Raw genomic sequence first — 15,264 nt, forward strand, 5'->3', positions numbered from 1 at the left:
GGGGTGGGGTGGGGGGGGATTCTTGGGTGCGATTGTTGGACGGTATTTCAAACATAAAATAATAAAAATAAATATTTGTGTTTTTTTAACCGTTTCAAACAAAAAATTGGGAGGGGGGGTGGGGTCGGGGGGGGGGGGTATAGTGTGAGGGTGTGGTGGTCATTTGTGAGATGATCTTAAAAAAAAATAAAAAAAATTAAATAAATAGGGAGGGGGGATTCGGAGGGGGGGGGGGAGGGGGGGGGGGGGCACGGGGGATGGTTTGGGTGGAGTCTATTGTGGTATGTCAGGTAAGAGTAGTTTTGTCAAAGTATCAATCAAATCTAATTATAAATAAAGAAGTTATGGCAATTTTAGCAAAATTTAATAATTTGACCTTGAGAGTCAAGGTCATTCAAAGGTCAAGGTAAAATTCAACATTGCCAGGTACAGTAACCTCATGATAGCATGAAAGTATTTGAAGTTTGAAAGCAATAGCCTTGATACTTTAGAGGTAAAGTGGATCGAAACACAAAATTTAACCATATATTCAAAGTTACTAAGTCAAAAAAGGGCCATAATTCTGTAAAAATGACAACCAGAGTTATGCAACTTGTCCTTTTACTGTACCCTTATGATAGTTTGTGAGTGTTCCAAGTATGAAAGCAATATCTATGATACTTTAGGGGTAAAGTGGACCAAAACACAAAACTTAACCAAATTTTCAATTTTCTAAGTATAAAGGGCCCATAATTCCGTCCAGATGTCAGTCAGAGTTACATAACTTTGCCTGCACAGTCCCCTTATGATAGTTAATAAGTGTTGCAAGTATGAAAGCAATAGCTTTGATACTGTAGGAATAAAGTGGACCTAAACACAAAACTTAACCAAATTTTCAATTTTCTAAGTATAAAAAGGGCACATAATTCTGTCAAAATGCCAGTCAGAGTTACATTACTTTGCTTGCACAGTCCCCTTATGATAGTTAGTAAGTGTTGCAAGTATGAAAGCAATAGCTTTGATACTTAAGGAATAAAATGGACCTAAACACAAAACTTAACCAAAATTTTCAATTTATTAAGTATAAAAAGGGCACATAATTCTGTCAAAATGCACGCCAGAGTTATCTAACTTTGCCTGCCCAGTCCCCTCATGATAGTAAGTAAATGTACCAAGTTTGAATGCAATAGCATTGATACTTTCTGAGAAAAGTGGACCTAAACGCAAAACTTAACCGGACGCCAACGCCGACGCAGACGCTGAGGTGATGACAATAGCTCATAATTTTTTTTCAAAAAATAGATGAGCTAAAAAATAATTATGATATAGATTTGTGGTTTGCATTCTTTTTTATCACTAATAATAAAAGCAGGCCTTATTTTCATTTACTTGTTACATCAGCGGAGCATACAGGCTGGTTTAAACTTCAACCACTGTGGCATGCTTTGATTGTTATAAAAGAAATTAACAGAAAACCTGAAAACATATACATGTTATACCCTCTTGAAACATAAGCTCTTCACAGAAGTGACATAAAACCTTTAATTTCATGTAGTAATACCTATGAAGAAATAATGTAAATACACATATTATATAAATTTCAAGTTGAAAAAGGGATACAAAACTTTATATTTTTTTAAAGTATTATAATACAAATGGCACATGAACAGTTTTATATGATAAGAAACAATTCATTCAAATTTAATTGTTGTATACTTACAAACAGACACACAGATGTCCATGTTTGATACAGATGTCTATACTTTGTTGAAAAGGTATAATACATGTAACTAGCTTAATGCCCGTTTGCAATATGTTGAGACCATTGTCATTAACGCTTTGATTATTCAACAAGCTGAACAATCCACATATTGACATTTGGCATTTAAGTGACATTGGACCATAGTGAAACACCTTTTCCCCATAGCTGAAACATTTGGTAACATCTTTTAACGTCACAAGATGAATCATTAAGTTACAGTCTGTATAGCAGTTTTGCTGCCAAATTTAACATTTGACCTTTAAAAGTGGCCTTGACCATTGAGGTAATTCTTATACGAGGCACACAGTCTCACCATGGCAGAGTTTTTTTCCCAGCCATTTTGGGAAAAGGAGTCTGGTCAAATTGGGATTTTTTCTAATCCATAAAAATCAAAATACAAAATCATATAAATTACAGTTATATATTTTGTAGGAGGTTTAAAGAATAAAATTGAGATATATAGTCTAATAATCTTAAGTCATAAAACACATCTTTCTAAATTTCTTGGAAATTGGGATTTTTTTTTAAATCTCAGTTTAAGGTTGCTTACGGCAGTTTTTATAAAGCAGAAAAACCCCTGCATGGTGACAAAAAGTGGTGCCTAATTAAAAAATTGGTGAACAATAATGTAACACAGACAAGCTTTTTTATGGCCACAATTGCTCTCTGACCTCCAAGTGTGACCATGGAGGTAGGGAGAAGGATGTAACACGCAATACCCCACATCCTTATGTTGGTCATTTGAAGTAAGTTATTTTAAAATGAACAACATAGTTACATTTTAGAAAAGCTGCTTTATGTCCAAAATAGACCAAGACCTCTACATATGACCTTGACCTTTGATGTTTGGAGACAAGTGTTACACACTACACATCATCTCATGGGGTGAATATTTGTGGAAAGGTTCCAATCATCATCATAAATGAAACAGTTAAAGTACAAACAAGCTCTGATGCACATACACTGAGCCTCAGTGTAAACTTTTTCCATTATAATGACTGGGCTAATTTTCAAAGCACTTCAACTCACGTGAGAATCTGACAATTGTGTGAGCTCTTTTCTCATGTAAACCAAGTGGTTGTAACAATCTTGCCATAGCAGCCGGGTCCCCTTTACGCGCGGTGTCAGGGTTGGACCACTTGTTGAAGAATCGCCATAGCAGCGGAATCGCTGCTGAACCTATACATCCAAAAAGGATACAATAAGATTATAAAAGATTAAAGGTCATAAGATTAAAGGTCATATTGATATTATTTCCTTTAAATATATAATCATATTAAAACAATGTGTATTTCTGTTTTTAAGGCATATCATTTATCCAGAAACAATATTATTTATTTAACTACTGATTTTTCCCATTGAAAAATCATGAGGACCACTGTCTGTAATTATAAAACCCCATATCATACTATTCATTAATAAATCATTAAAATCAATACCTATAGGTTAAGCAAATCAACGAACAGATGCAGAATCTGTTCAGAGACTTGTTTCAAAAAGTAATTTTGGCACCATTTTAAAGTATGAATAATTCCCAACTGGGCATATGAATAGCACAATTACAAGACAAAGGCTGTTTGTAAAACATGCATGCCCCCCATATGGGCTGTCAGTTGTAGTGGCACCCATTGTGTGAATACGTTTTTTGTCACTGTGACCTTGACCTTTGACCTAGTGACCTGAAAATCAATAATGGTCATCTGCGAGTGATAATCAATGTACCTATTTAGTTTCATGATCCTAGGCATAAGCTTTCTTGAGTTATCATCCGAAAACTATTTTACTTTGTCAATTCACCGTGACCTTGACCTTTGACCTAGTGACCTGAAAATGAATAGGGGTCATCTGCGAGTCATGATCAATGTACCTATGAAGTTTCATGGTCCTAGGCGTAAGCGTTCTTGAGTTATCATCCGAAAACCATTTTACTGGTTCGAATCATCTTGACCTTTGACCTAGTGACCTGAAAATCAATAAGGGTCATCTGCGAGTCATGATCAATGTACCTATGAACTTTCATGATCCTAGGTGTAAGCGTTCTTGAGTTATCATCCGGAAACCATTTAACTGGTTCGAGTCACTGTGACCTTGACCTTTGACCTAGTGACCTGAAAATCAATAGGGGCCATCTGCAGGTCATGATCAATGTACCTATGAAGTTTCATGATCCTAGACGTAAGCGTTCTTGAGTTATCATCCGGAAACCATATTACTGGTTCGAGTCACCGTGACCTTAACCTTTGACCTAGTGACCTGAAAATCAATAGGGGTCATCTGCGAGTCATGATCAATGTACCTATGAAGTTTCATGATCCTAGGCGCAAGCGTTCTTGAGTTATCAACCGGAAACCATTTGGTGGACGGACCGACCGACCCACATGTGCAAAACACTATACCCCCTCTTTTTCGAAGGGGGGGCATAAAAAGGCAAAAAAGTACCTTTGAAGGAAAAAAGTTGCCAAACCTTTCTGGCTGTCTTTGTCTTTATTTACATTTTGAAATGCAGCATATCTCCAGAAATATTTCCATAGCCGTTAACTGTTTATGGACTCCTAGACATTGAAGTCTCGGAAGACTCCACCATTCATCATAAGCCAGCATAGTATGACCAGCAAAAGGTACACTGTTAGATGTTTTGCCAGGCAAGATTAATAGGCAATAAAACACTTGTTTAAAGACTAGAGCTTTGTCACAGACGTGACGTATACTCCCACATGCTGTCTTCACAAAACAAGAGAAGCTAATTTATGGCAATTTTTAAGAATTATTATGCCATTATCATTTATGGCCATTTTTGACCTTTGAACTCAAAGTGTGACCTTGACCTTGGAGATATCGACATAATTCTTTCATGCAACATACCGTCCAATGATGGTGAACAAATGATTTTAAAATATCACAATGAACAACATAGATATGGCCCGGACAAGCACATTTATGGCCTTTTTTGACCTTTGAACTCAAAGTGTGACCTTGACCTTGTAGATATCAACGTAATTCTTTCGGGTGACACACCATCCAATGATGCTGAACAAATGTGCCAAATGATTTAAAAAATCTCACAATGAACGACATAGTTATGGCCCAGACATTAGCTCATTTATGGCCATTTTTACCTTTGAGCTCAAAGTGTCACCTTAACCTTGGAGATATCGACCTAATTCTTTCGCGCGACACACCATTCAATGATGGTGAACAAATGTGCCAAATGATTTTAAAATCTCACAATGAACAACATAGTTATTGCCCAAACAAGCTCATGTATGGCCATTTTTGACCTTTGAACTCAAAGTGTGACCTTGACCTTGGAGATGTCGACGTTATTTTTTTGCGCGACACACCATCCAATGATGATGAACAAATTTGCCAAATGATTTTAAAATCTCACAATAAATGACAAAGTTATGGCTCGGACAAGCTCATTTATGGCCATTTTTGACCTTTAAACTCAAGGTGTGACCTTTACCTTCGAGATATCGACATAATTCTTTCATGCGAACACACTGTCCAATGATGGTGAACAATTGTGCCGAATGATTTAAAATCTCACAATGAACATCTTAGTTATGGCCCGGACAAGCTTTAGGGACAGACCAACATACAGACCGACAAAGTGACTCCTATATAGCCCCCATTACCATTGGTAATAAGGGTATAATAACAATAAAAGTCATTTTTAATGTAATTTTTTTTTAATTTACATGTGTCCTTTTAACGGCAAGACCTGTTATTTTACAGATTCAGCATATTCATGATTTCATTTTTCAACTAGAAATGTGTCACACACACTGATGCCCCCGTGAAACATGTTTAAACACAGACACATTCACTATGTATTCTATACTGGACATACGGACATAATTCAGCCAAAACTGGTCACAGCGAAAATTGCTTTCTTACAATCATGTGCACATTAAGGTTATTCAGACGTTTAAGTAAGAACAAAATTTACCAAGCAGAAGAGATAAAATCACAAAATAGTGGGACAATATACAGTCGAAACCCAATGGGTCGAATTTCTGGTTGGCTCGAACTCTCATCAAAGCACGGATATTTTATTGCTATATATTTATATAAATTTTTGTTGGATGGCTCGAATCTGGGAGGCTTGAATTATAGAATGGCTCAAAGTTTCAACGTCCCGGTGACAATTTTCACACGTTCTTTTGTTCGGATGGCTTGAATTCACTTCGGGTCGCATAAACTGTTAATCGATTAAAACCTCTTGAGTATACGCACTCAATAATTGATTATACACCGGTTGTAAACATGATACCAACTTGATTGTAAATTGATTTGAGTAAAAGATGACATTTTGTATTAATGTAATCAGAAAATATCTTTAAGAGTGTGAGAACTCACAGCATGTTCAATGTCAACTGGATGTGATAGAAAGCTTCGTTGCTCGAGAACGCAACACAGACTGACCAAAAGTTTTCTTCATTAATTTTTTTAAAATAAATCAGTAAATGTAGTACTGTCTCATATGTTTATGATGTGCAAATAGTGCTGATGCATGTTTCGTTCCTTTACGCTCTGTGTTTCCAGATAATGTGCTACGTTAAAATGTGCTGATATAATTTACTTTATGATAATTATTTGATTGTATTTGTAAATGTTCTAAAATATTGATAAATACAAGTATTAAGTATATATTTGGTTCTTATTTATTCAAAAGCATAAAGTAGTACGAAGTAGTACGGAATTTAAGCAATATGTTTACTCTTCAATTTGAGGTGAAAATATACTGCAGACTTGTTCGTAAACAGAAGTTTATTAGAATTGGCTCAAATTCTGGATGGCTTGAACTTAAGTTGCCCGTTACAACGAGTTCAAGCCATCGGGTTTTGACTGTATTATGAAGTTAAAAACAGACAAAGAGCCACAATTCACACAAAAGTGGTTTCCATTCTTCACAATCCTACAAATTAAGTTAATTCAACTTGATTCAGCTGTGAAGGGTTGAGCGAAAGCTACAAAGCATTAAAGACGAGATGAAACCACAAAATCTTGGGACAATATATTCTGTAGTGGAACAATATACAAAATGCCATAAATCTGCTTAAATTTATTGCAGCCTAAATTTCTTTCTTTACGATTACCTACACATAACCGTCATTCAATGTGAAATATTGAGGAAATTCAGCCAGTATTTTAAGAGGACTTGAAGACAAGCTTTTGGACACATACAAACCCATCTACAAGTGCAATTTTTTATGCCTTCCAATGGGACACATACAAACCCATCTACAAGTGCGATTCTTGATGCCTTCCACTGGGACACATACAAACCCATCTACAAGTGCAATTCTTGATGCCTTCCACTGGGACACATACAAACCCATCTACAAGTGCAATTCTTGATGCCTTCCACTGGGACACATACAAACCCATCTACAAGTGCAATTCTTGATGCTTTCCACTGGGACACATACAAACCCATCTACAAGTGCAATTCTTGATGCCTTCAACTGGGACACATACAAACCCATCTACAAGTGCAATTCTTGATGCATTCCACTGGGGCACATACAAACCCATCTACAAGTGTAATTATTTACTCTGTTCTTTTTACTCTCAACTCTGTTGAGGCATACAAAAAATGGACAAACTGTTGATCATTCCCTTAAAAGCTAGAGCATATGCTAAAAGTAGAAATACATCTAGAATTAGGAGTGCATACTGAGGCACTCTGACGTAAGGAATAAGCCATATCTAACACACTATTCACTCATAACAGTAGCCTCTTATGCAACACTCCACCCACCAGTGGTCCTGTTCAAGAAGATAGTCCCCACAAGGAGTTTCCATGGGTCATGGAACAGCGACTCCTGGATGAGATTGAACGGAGATTTTGGTGGCGTCCATGCCATGTCTCGATGTAACTGAGGCTGAGGGAGGAATATTCCGGACAGGAAGTACCGACTCTCCACTTCCGGGTCAGGTGGAGAACTCGATGGAGAATCTAACGTCTCTAGCTCTGAAATAGGAAGAACACAGTGGGGAATCTTATTCATCCAGCTCTTAAATAAAGAACATAATTAGGAATTTCATGTATCCAGCTCTGAAATGGGGTGAACACAGTGGAGAATCTAATGTATCCAGCTCTGAAATAGTGAGAACACAGTCGGGAATCTAACATTTCTAGCTCTGAAATAGGGAGTATTAGGGAGAATATGGTTGGGAATTAAACTTTTCCATTTCTGCAGTGGGGAGAACACGGTGGAGAAACTAACGTCTCCAGTTCTGAAATAGGGAGACCAGGGTTGCAAAACTATCGTCTCCAGATCTAAAATGGGGAGAACACAGTGGGGAATCTTATTTATCCAGCTCTTAAATAAAGAACATAATTAGGAATCTCATGTATCCAGCTCTGAAATGGGGAGAACACAGTGGAGAATCTAATGTATCCAGCTCTGAAATAGTGAGAACACGGTCGGGAATCTAACATTTCTAGCTCTGAAATAGGGAGTATTAGGGAGAATATGGTTGGGAATCTAACTTTTCCATTTCTGCAGTAGGGAGAACACGGTGGTGAAACAAACGTCTCCAGTTCTGAAATAGGGAGACCAGGGTGGAAAAACTAACGTCTCCAGATCTGAAATTGGGAGAACACAATAAGGAATCTAACGTCTCCAGGTCTAAAATGGAAAGCTCCAGGTCTAAAATGGGGAGAACATGGTGGGGAATCTTAAGTCTCCAGCTCTGAAATGGGTAGAACACAGTGGATAAACTAATGTCTTCAGCTCTTAAAATGTGATGAAAACAGTGGCGAATCTAATATCTCTAGCACTAGCTGAAGCTCAAGGTCGAAGTTTCAATTTCAAATTGCTTGACACAAATGACAAGACCTTATCTATTTTTGAACCAGATAAGGGCAGGCATCGTTTATGAGATCACGCAATTATACCCTATTGTTGCAGACAAGAGCAGCATGGTGGTGTGGAAGCTTATATCTTACGTCAAGGCATATGTTGTCCATTTGTTAGGCACAAACACTCTCAATAAAAATTTAGCTTATCTCTGTTGACTTTTGATCTTCATACTTTTTAATTTTTTGTAGTTAAATGTTTGCAATGGGTTATGTTAAAACTATAAAATAAATCAGACTAAGGAAAGCCCTTGTGATATGTGATTTACTTTCATTTGAAAACGAGGCTGACCTTTTCAGTGAAGCAAGACCACAAATAGAGTCTACATTTATTTTGGGACATAATTATGACAAAGTCTGTCGTAGTCATGATACATTTTATCATGCTTATCATGAATAATCAACAGAAAGATGTTAAATCAACAAATACAGATCTTACTTGGCATGAGGATTTGAAATTCCCCCAGTAAAGTTTTATTTTGATATTGTATATTTTTGCAACCCCTTTTTCGACCCCTTTAAACTATAAATAATGTTGATAACATTCATCAATTAGTTGCATAAAGTATCAAAAAATACTATTATTCTTCCATGAACAATCATTATATTAATTTTTAATCATACAATTGATTTTCATACTATTTTATAGCCACACTGTCAAATTATATGAGACTTAATTGTAACAAAATACGATAGACACAAAACCTCTATCATTTCAAAGCAGCAAAATATAGTGGCAACAACTGTTTTGGAACAAACAATCATGCCAACTTTAGTGCAGTCAGAAATCAGTATATTACTTACTAAAACTCATAATATCTGGCCAATATTGAAGATAAATTTATATTAGAATTTCAGGAACACAAACGTTCTTCATTTTTGGGAAGTAAACATACATGTGTACTATGCTAAATACTCCATAAAGTGAAATGTGGGGCATGCCTCTATTTAACATCCAATCAGGACAGAGGCCCCAATCTAACACATAGATATTGTGAAATGTGATATGCATGCATAGAGCACTGTTGTTATTCAGCCAATCGTCAGTTAACTCTAAATTTAGATTAATGCAATCAGTGCTTTCCACAGGATTTTTTCCAGGCGCCCCGGGGCTTATAGGGGTGGTTCGGGAGAGGTGTCCCATCCCGACATTGTTTAAAATTTATAGTTTAACCTGTCAATTGACGTTCTGTGGTGCGTTTTAACCCGAAGAAAAACAGCGTCATAATACTTTATTTGGTGCACTATGACTCTTCAAGAAAACCCCCCAGCTATAAAGTCATTTATAAAAAAAAAATTATAAAAAAAAAAACTTTTCCGCAAAGATAGTAAAATCCCGACTCGAACGATTCCCCCAATACATCCGTATCAACCCGACTCTATTACTGCATACTTACCATTTTTCAAGAATCCTTTCATTACCCGATAATCCCATTTTAAAAAGCACCTTCTGGGAAAAATTGAAGATAAAAGTGCTCAATAATTTCTTTTACAACAAACGTTGCCATTTTTCTAAAGTATCAAATAAATTTCGGCATAAGTGACTATTTATAGATTTGATAAAATATTGCCACTTAACATGCGTAAATTGCTTGACATGGTGTGTGCTTGTTAATACAACACTCGATACACCCACGCTTTCTATGCACATGACCCGACGTTGTACATGCTGTATAATTTTCGCGCCCTTTTTATTGGGACAAAGGGTCAAGACAAAATAAATTATCACTTTTTATTTGAAGCAAGAATCTGTTAACATAGAGTTAACATTAACATTCGGAAGTGGGTTTCAGTTTACAAATTAAATTATTCTCATTTGAGACTTGAAGAAAACATGAATAGATGCGTAATGAATTCAACGATAATTTGTTAAAACGCTTTACGAGTCAAGTAAATGTTTTGACAGTATTATTCATGAAATGCACAACTTCCACAAGGATTACAGCCATCATCAGTCTTCTAAGTAACTGGCCAAGATTTCTGTGGCAATTACATGTACGTCACGAGTCGTCTGCATGATTGAACTGCAAGTAGTGCCTGCCTACGAGTGCTGTCCCTTATATAAAGCGTACGCTCTCATTGGCCAATATTGATTTACCAAAACAGCGACGCTCCGCCCTTAAGCGGGCTTTAGTGGGGTTAAGCGTTAGATGTAGTTGACAGAGGATCGTAAATCGGCTATCAAAATTTTTGGCGAAGTCGTTATCACTTTGATCTTAAGAATGGCTAGTTGCAGTAACAGCCAAAATACACTGATCGGAAAATTTCAGGCACCCAGCGAACTCAAAATTCAAGCGTCCCGGTGCGGGACTGTTAAATGGCCTGTGGAAAGCACTGGCAATATGTACAAACTATTTTATGAAAATGAGTTGCAAAATGAAAATGAATTTATGTAAAACATCAATATGTATAGGTCAGCACTCATTTTGTTATACACAATCCGTGCTTATGGTGGTTTATAGCCTCTGATATATAACACAGAATACACCATAATATTATCTTTAGACTTGATTCGGCCATGAAATACAAAAGCAGTTGGCTTTTATTTCACTACGATGTCTATCTATTGAAACTAGCTACCCCTATCATAAAAACACCATGGTGGGAGTGCCTGATTAAATCAATAATTTTCCGATAAATTGCTGATAAGGTGTCAAAAACAACACAGGTGCACGCGAGTAGTAGAAATGGTTTGTTAATAAAAGGCATTAAAGGGACAAGCGATGGTAAATATAAGCCAGACAGAGCTTGAATAGAGGATTTTGTAGTGAACTTATAAAATTTATGTTTTTAACGAATGTTGGGACAAATTGTCTCATATTATGATGCTGGGACAAACTCCTGAAAAGCGGGACTGTCCTGCGAAAATTGGGACGTCTGGCATGTATGACCAGAAACAACGAATGGTAAGAAAAAGGAGAAAGGCACAGCGCCCTATTTTTGCCTGCCGGTAAATCTTTCCCTACATATACCTTCATTATCCTACCCTACATATACCTTCATTAACATACCCTACATATACCTTCATTATTGGACCCTACATATACCTTCATTATCAGACCCTACATATACCTTCATTATCAGACCCTACATATACCTTTATAATCAGACCCTACATATACCTTCATTATCGGACCCTACATATACCTTCATTATCGGACCCTACATATACCTTCATTATCAACCCTACATATACCTTTATTATCAGACCCTACATATACCTTTATAATCAGACCCTACATATACCTTCATTATCGGACCCTACATATACCTTCATTATCGGACCCTACATATACCTTCATTATCAGACCCTACATATACCTTCATTATCAGACCCTACATATACCTTCATTATCAGACTCTACATATACCTTCATCATCAGACCCAACATATACCTTTATTACCAAACCTTACATATACCTTCATTATCATACCCTACATATACCTTCATTATCAGACCCTACATATACCTTCATTATCGGACCCTACATATACCTTCATTATCGGACCCTACATATACTCTCTTTATCAGACCCTACATATACCTTCATTATCAGACCCTTCATATACCTTCATTTTCAGACCCTACATATATCTTCATTATCAGACCCCTAATATACCTTCATTATCATACCCTACATATACCTTCATTATCAGACCCTACATATACCTTCATTATCAGACCCTTCATATACCTTCATTATCAGACCATACATATGCCTTCATTATCAGACCCCTAATATACCTTCATTATCATACCCTACATATACCTTCATTATCAAACCCTAATATACCTTCATTATCAGACCCATGAGTAACGTCCCAATCCTCGTCATAACTGTCGCTCCGCTGTGACAGCTTGGAACTAGGGGACCGAACACAATCTGCTGACCCACCGCTGTATGCTGGTGATGCAAGTTCGGACGATAGTCGCCGGACATATCTTTCCCCACCTGGACTCATTATCCCAGACATTGCTTTGCCCGATTCCGGTGTCCCAGATACTGAAGACCTTGCCACCCTTTTTGGAGAGTCAAAACCGGACGAGTAAGCATGTTCCTCTATTCTATTAAAATGACCCATTTTTACGCTATTAAGGTAAGCGTCCTGAACGGTTATTGATTCAGTTACATTAAACACTCGTTCTTCATCCTCCGTTAGAACAAAATGAGAGTCACCTGGTTTTTGTAAGACTTTGTTTTCTCCCACCATGTGTTCACTTATCATGAAATTGTTCGCGAAGGGGGATCCCCCAAGTACATAATCCTCGTCAACTTCCCCTGAAAGTCCCAGCTCGTCTTGTGTATCCAGTACAGCACTTAGATGAGTGGGGTCGAGCAAACTCGCCGAGCCATTTTGGTTCTCCAACACCACAACCTTCTGACGGTTATTGTTGTCAAATTGAATGCCGATCCTTTCCTCTTCTGCTCCGCTTGAAGCTGGAAATCAACAAGGTATACAACAAATAAAATTCCAGTAATCAGTATTCACATTTACTAATAAGTCCGCATAAAACATTAATAAAAATAAAAAGAGCTGTCACCATAGGATGACTCATGCCCCCTATAAACGCTTGATAGAAGTAATGAGCTTTTTTCGAAACCTAAACGCAGATTTTATAACCTAAACGCGGACCCTAAGTTCAAGGTCAAGGTCACAGGGGTCAAAATTTGTGTGCAAATCGAAAGGCCTTGTCCGTATACACATGCATACCAAATATGAAGGTAATATCTCAAGGGACATAGAAGTTATGAGCATTTTTCAAAACCTAAACCCAGATTTTGAAACCTAAACGCGGACCCTAAGTTCAAGGTCAAGGTCACAGGGGTAAACATTTTTGTGTGTATGGAAAGGCCTTGTCCATTAACACATGCATACCAAATATGAAGGTAATATCTCAAGGGACATAGAAGTTATGAGCATTTTTCAAAACCTAAACGCAGATTTCAAAACCTAAACGCGGACCCTAATTTCAAGGTCAAGGTCACAGGGGTAAAAATTTGTGTGCGTATGGAAAGGCCTTGTCCATATACACATGCATACCAAATATGAAGGTTATATCTCAAGGGACATAGAAGTTATGAGCATTTTTCGAAACCTAAACGCAAATTTCGAACCTAAACGCGGACCCTTAGTTCAAGGTCAAGGTCACAGGGGTAAAAATCTGTGTGCGTATGGAAAGACCTTGTCCATATACACATGCACCCCAAATATGAAGGTTATATCTCAAGGGACATAGAAGTTATGAGCAATTTTGGAAACCTAAACTTTAAGTGTGACGGAAAGACGGACAGACGGACAGTCCGATCACTATATGCCCCCTTTTTTTCGAAAGGGGGCATAAAAATGTACCTAATAAACAAGAGATGTGTTTGTCAGAAACACAATGCCCCCTACTGCGCCGCTTTGATACATGTATTTTGACCTTTGACCTTGAAGGATGACCTTGACCTTTCACCACTCAAAATGTGCAGCTCCATGAGATACACATGCATGCCAAAGATCAAATTTGCTATGTGATGTGAAGGGACATAAAAGTTATGAGCATTTTTCGAAACCTAAATGCGAAACCTAAATGCAAAGTGTGACAGAAAGACAGACAGACGGATGGTCTGATCACTATATGCCCTCCTTTAGGGGCATAAAAAAAATCACCTAATAAAAAATTGCAATGTACGTTCTTTCATGTAGAGCAATTAGTATAGCAGGCTATGGCCGAGAATCCGGATATCCTAATTGCTATTGATAGATGATTCATACTGGATAAATTAATAAGGTAACATTATAACCGGCAGAAAGGTTTACCCCCAAAGCAGTCTGGTTTGTTGACTGGTATTGGTTTATTGGTTATTGAATTACCATGAAATTACCATGAAATGATGTACAACTTTGCACAGTTTCATAGTTAACTTCCTGTCTAGCAGAAGTTGTTTGCATTCAGCTTCTTATCAAATAGAATGTCAAATCGGCAATATGATCAAAATACATCAATGGCATGCATGCTGTACAATAATAAGTCAAATGATTTAGCATGTAGAAATAAATTGCCTTCAAAATCAATAATGAAAACTTCATATTAATACGTAAAAAGAATGATTGAACACAAATGTATTTCATTCCTATGACTTTTTTCATTTACAATCAGCATTCTTTTAGTTTAACATGACCATAATTGTTTGATTTTCTGATCTTGCCACACTTATTACAGAAAGATCAGGTGGGTGGGACTTAAGTGCAAACAATGGAAAATGACTCCTTGCTGAAGTATAGTGGTTTTATTTTGGCCATAAATAAGCATTCAATTTTCTCAGAGCACAAGCTTTGTTATTGCTAAAACCTGTAATACATACATGGGTATATCATGGCACTGTCATTAAAGCTGGCGTCTTCCTCTTCTTTAGCTGTAAACAGAATTTAACAAGAGATGTGTTTGTCAGAAACAAAATGCCTCCTATTGTGCCGCTTTGAAATAAAATTTCAATATTTCATTTGGCAGGTTCAGTTATTATCTCCCTTTTAAAGCTTATTACTTCCCTTGGATTGTATTTTTTTACTTTTGACCTTGGAGAGTGACCTTGACCTTTCACCACTCAAAATGTGCAGCTCCATGAGATACACATGCATGCCAAATATCAAATTGCTATCTTCAAT

At 37.0% G+C, this 15,264-nt stretch overlaps 1 protein-coding gene across 1 annotated transcript in view; it reads right to left on the reverse strand.

Annotated features, from left to right (window-relative positions):
* Positions 1-15,264, reverse strand: part of LOC127877921 (uncharacterized) — a 219,059-nt gene that overhangs the window by 5,824 nt on the left and 197,971 nt on the right. Inside the window, 4 exon segments of the mRNA XM_052424245.1 lie at positions 2,771-2,920; positions 7,509-7,721; positions 12,408-13,052; positions 14,964-15,014. Coding sequence (XP_052280205.1) covers positions 2,771-2,920; positions 7,509-7,721; positions 12,408-13,052; positions 14,964-15,014 — 1,059 coding nt within the window.

The sequence above is a fragment of the Dreissena polymorpha genome, chromosome 1 (assembly GCF_020536995.1).
Source record: "Dreissena polymorpha isolate Duluth1 chromosome 1, UMN_Dpol_1.0, whole genome shotgun sequence".
Taxonomy (NCBI): domain Eukaryota; kingdom Metazoa; phylum Mollusca; class Bivalvia; order Myida; family Dreissenidae; genus Dreissena; species Dreissena polymorpha.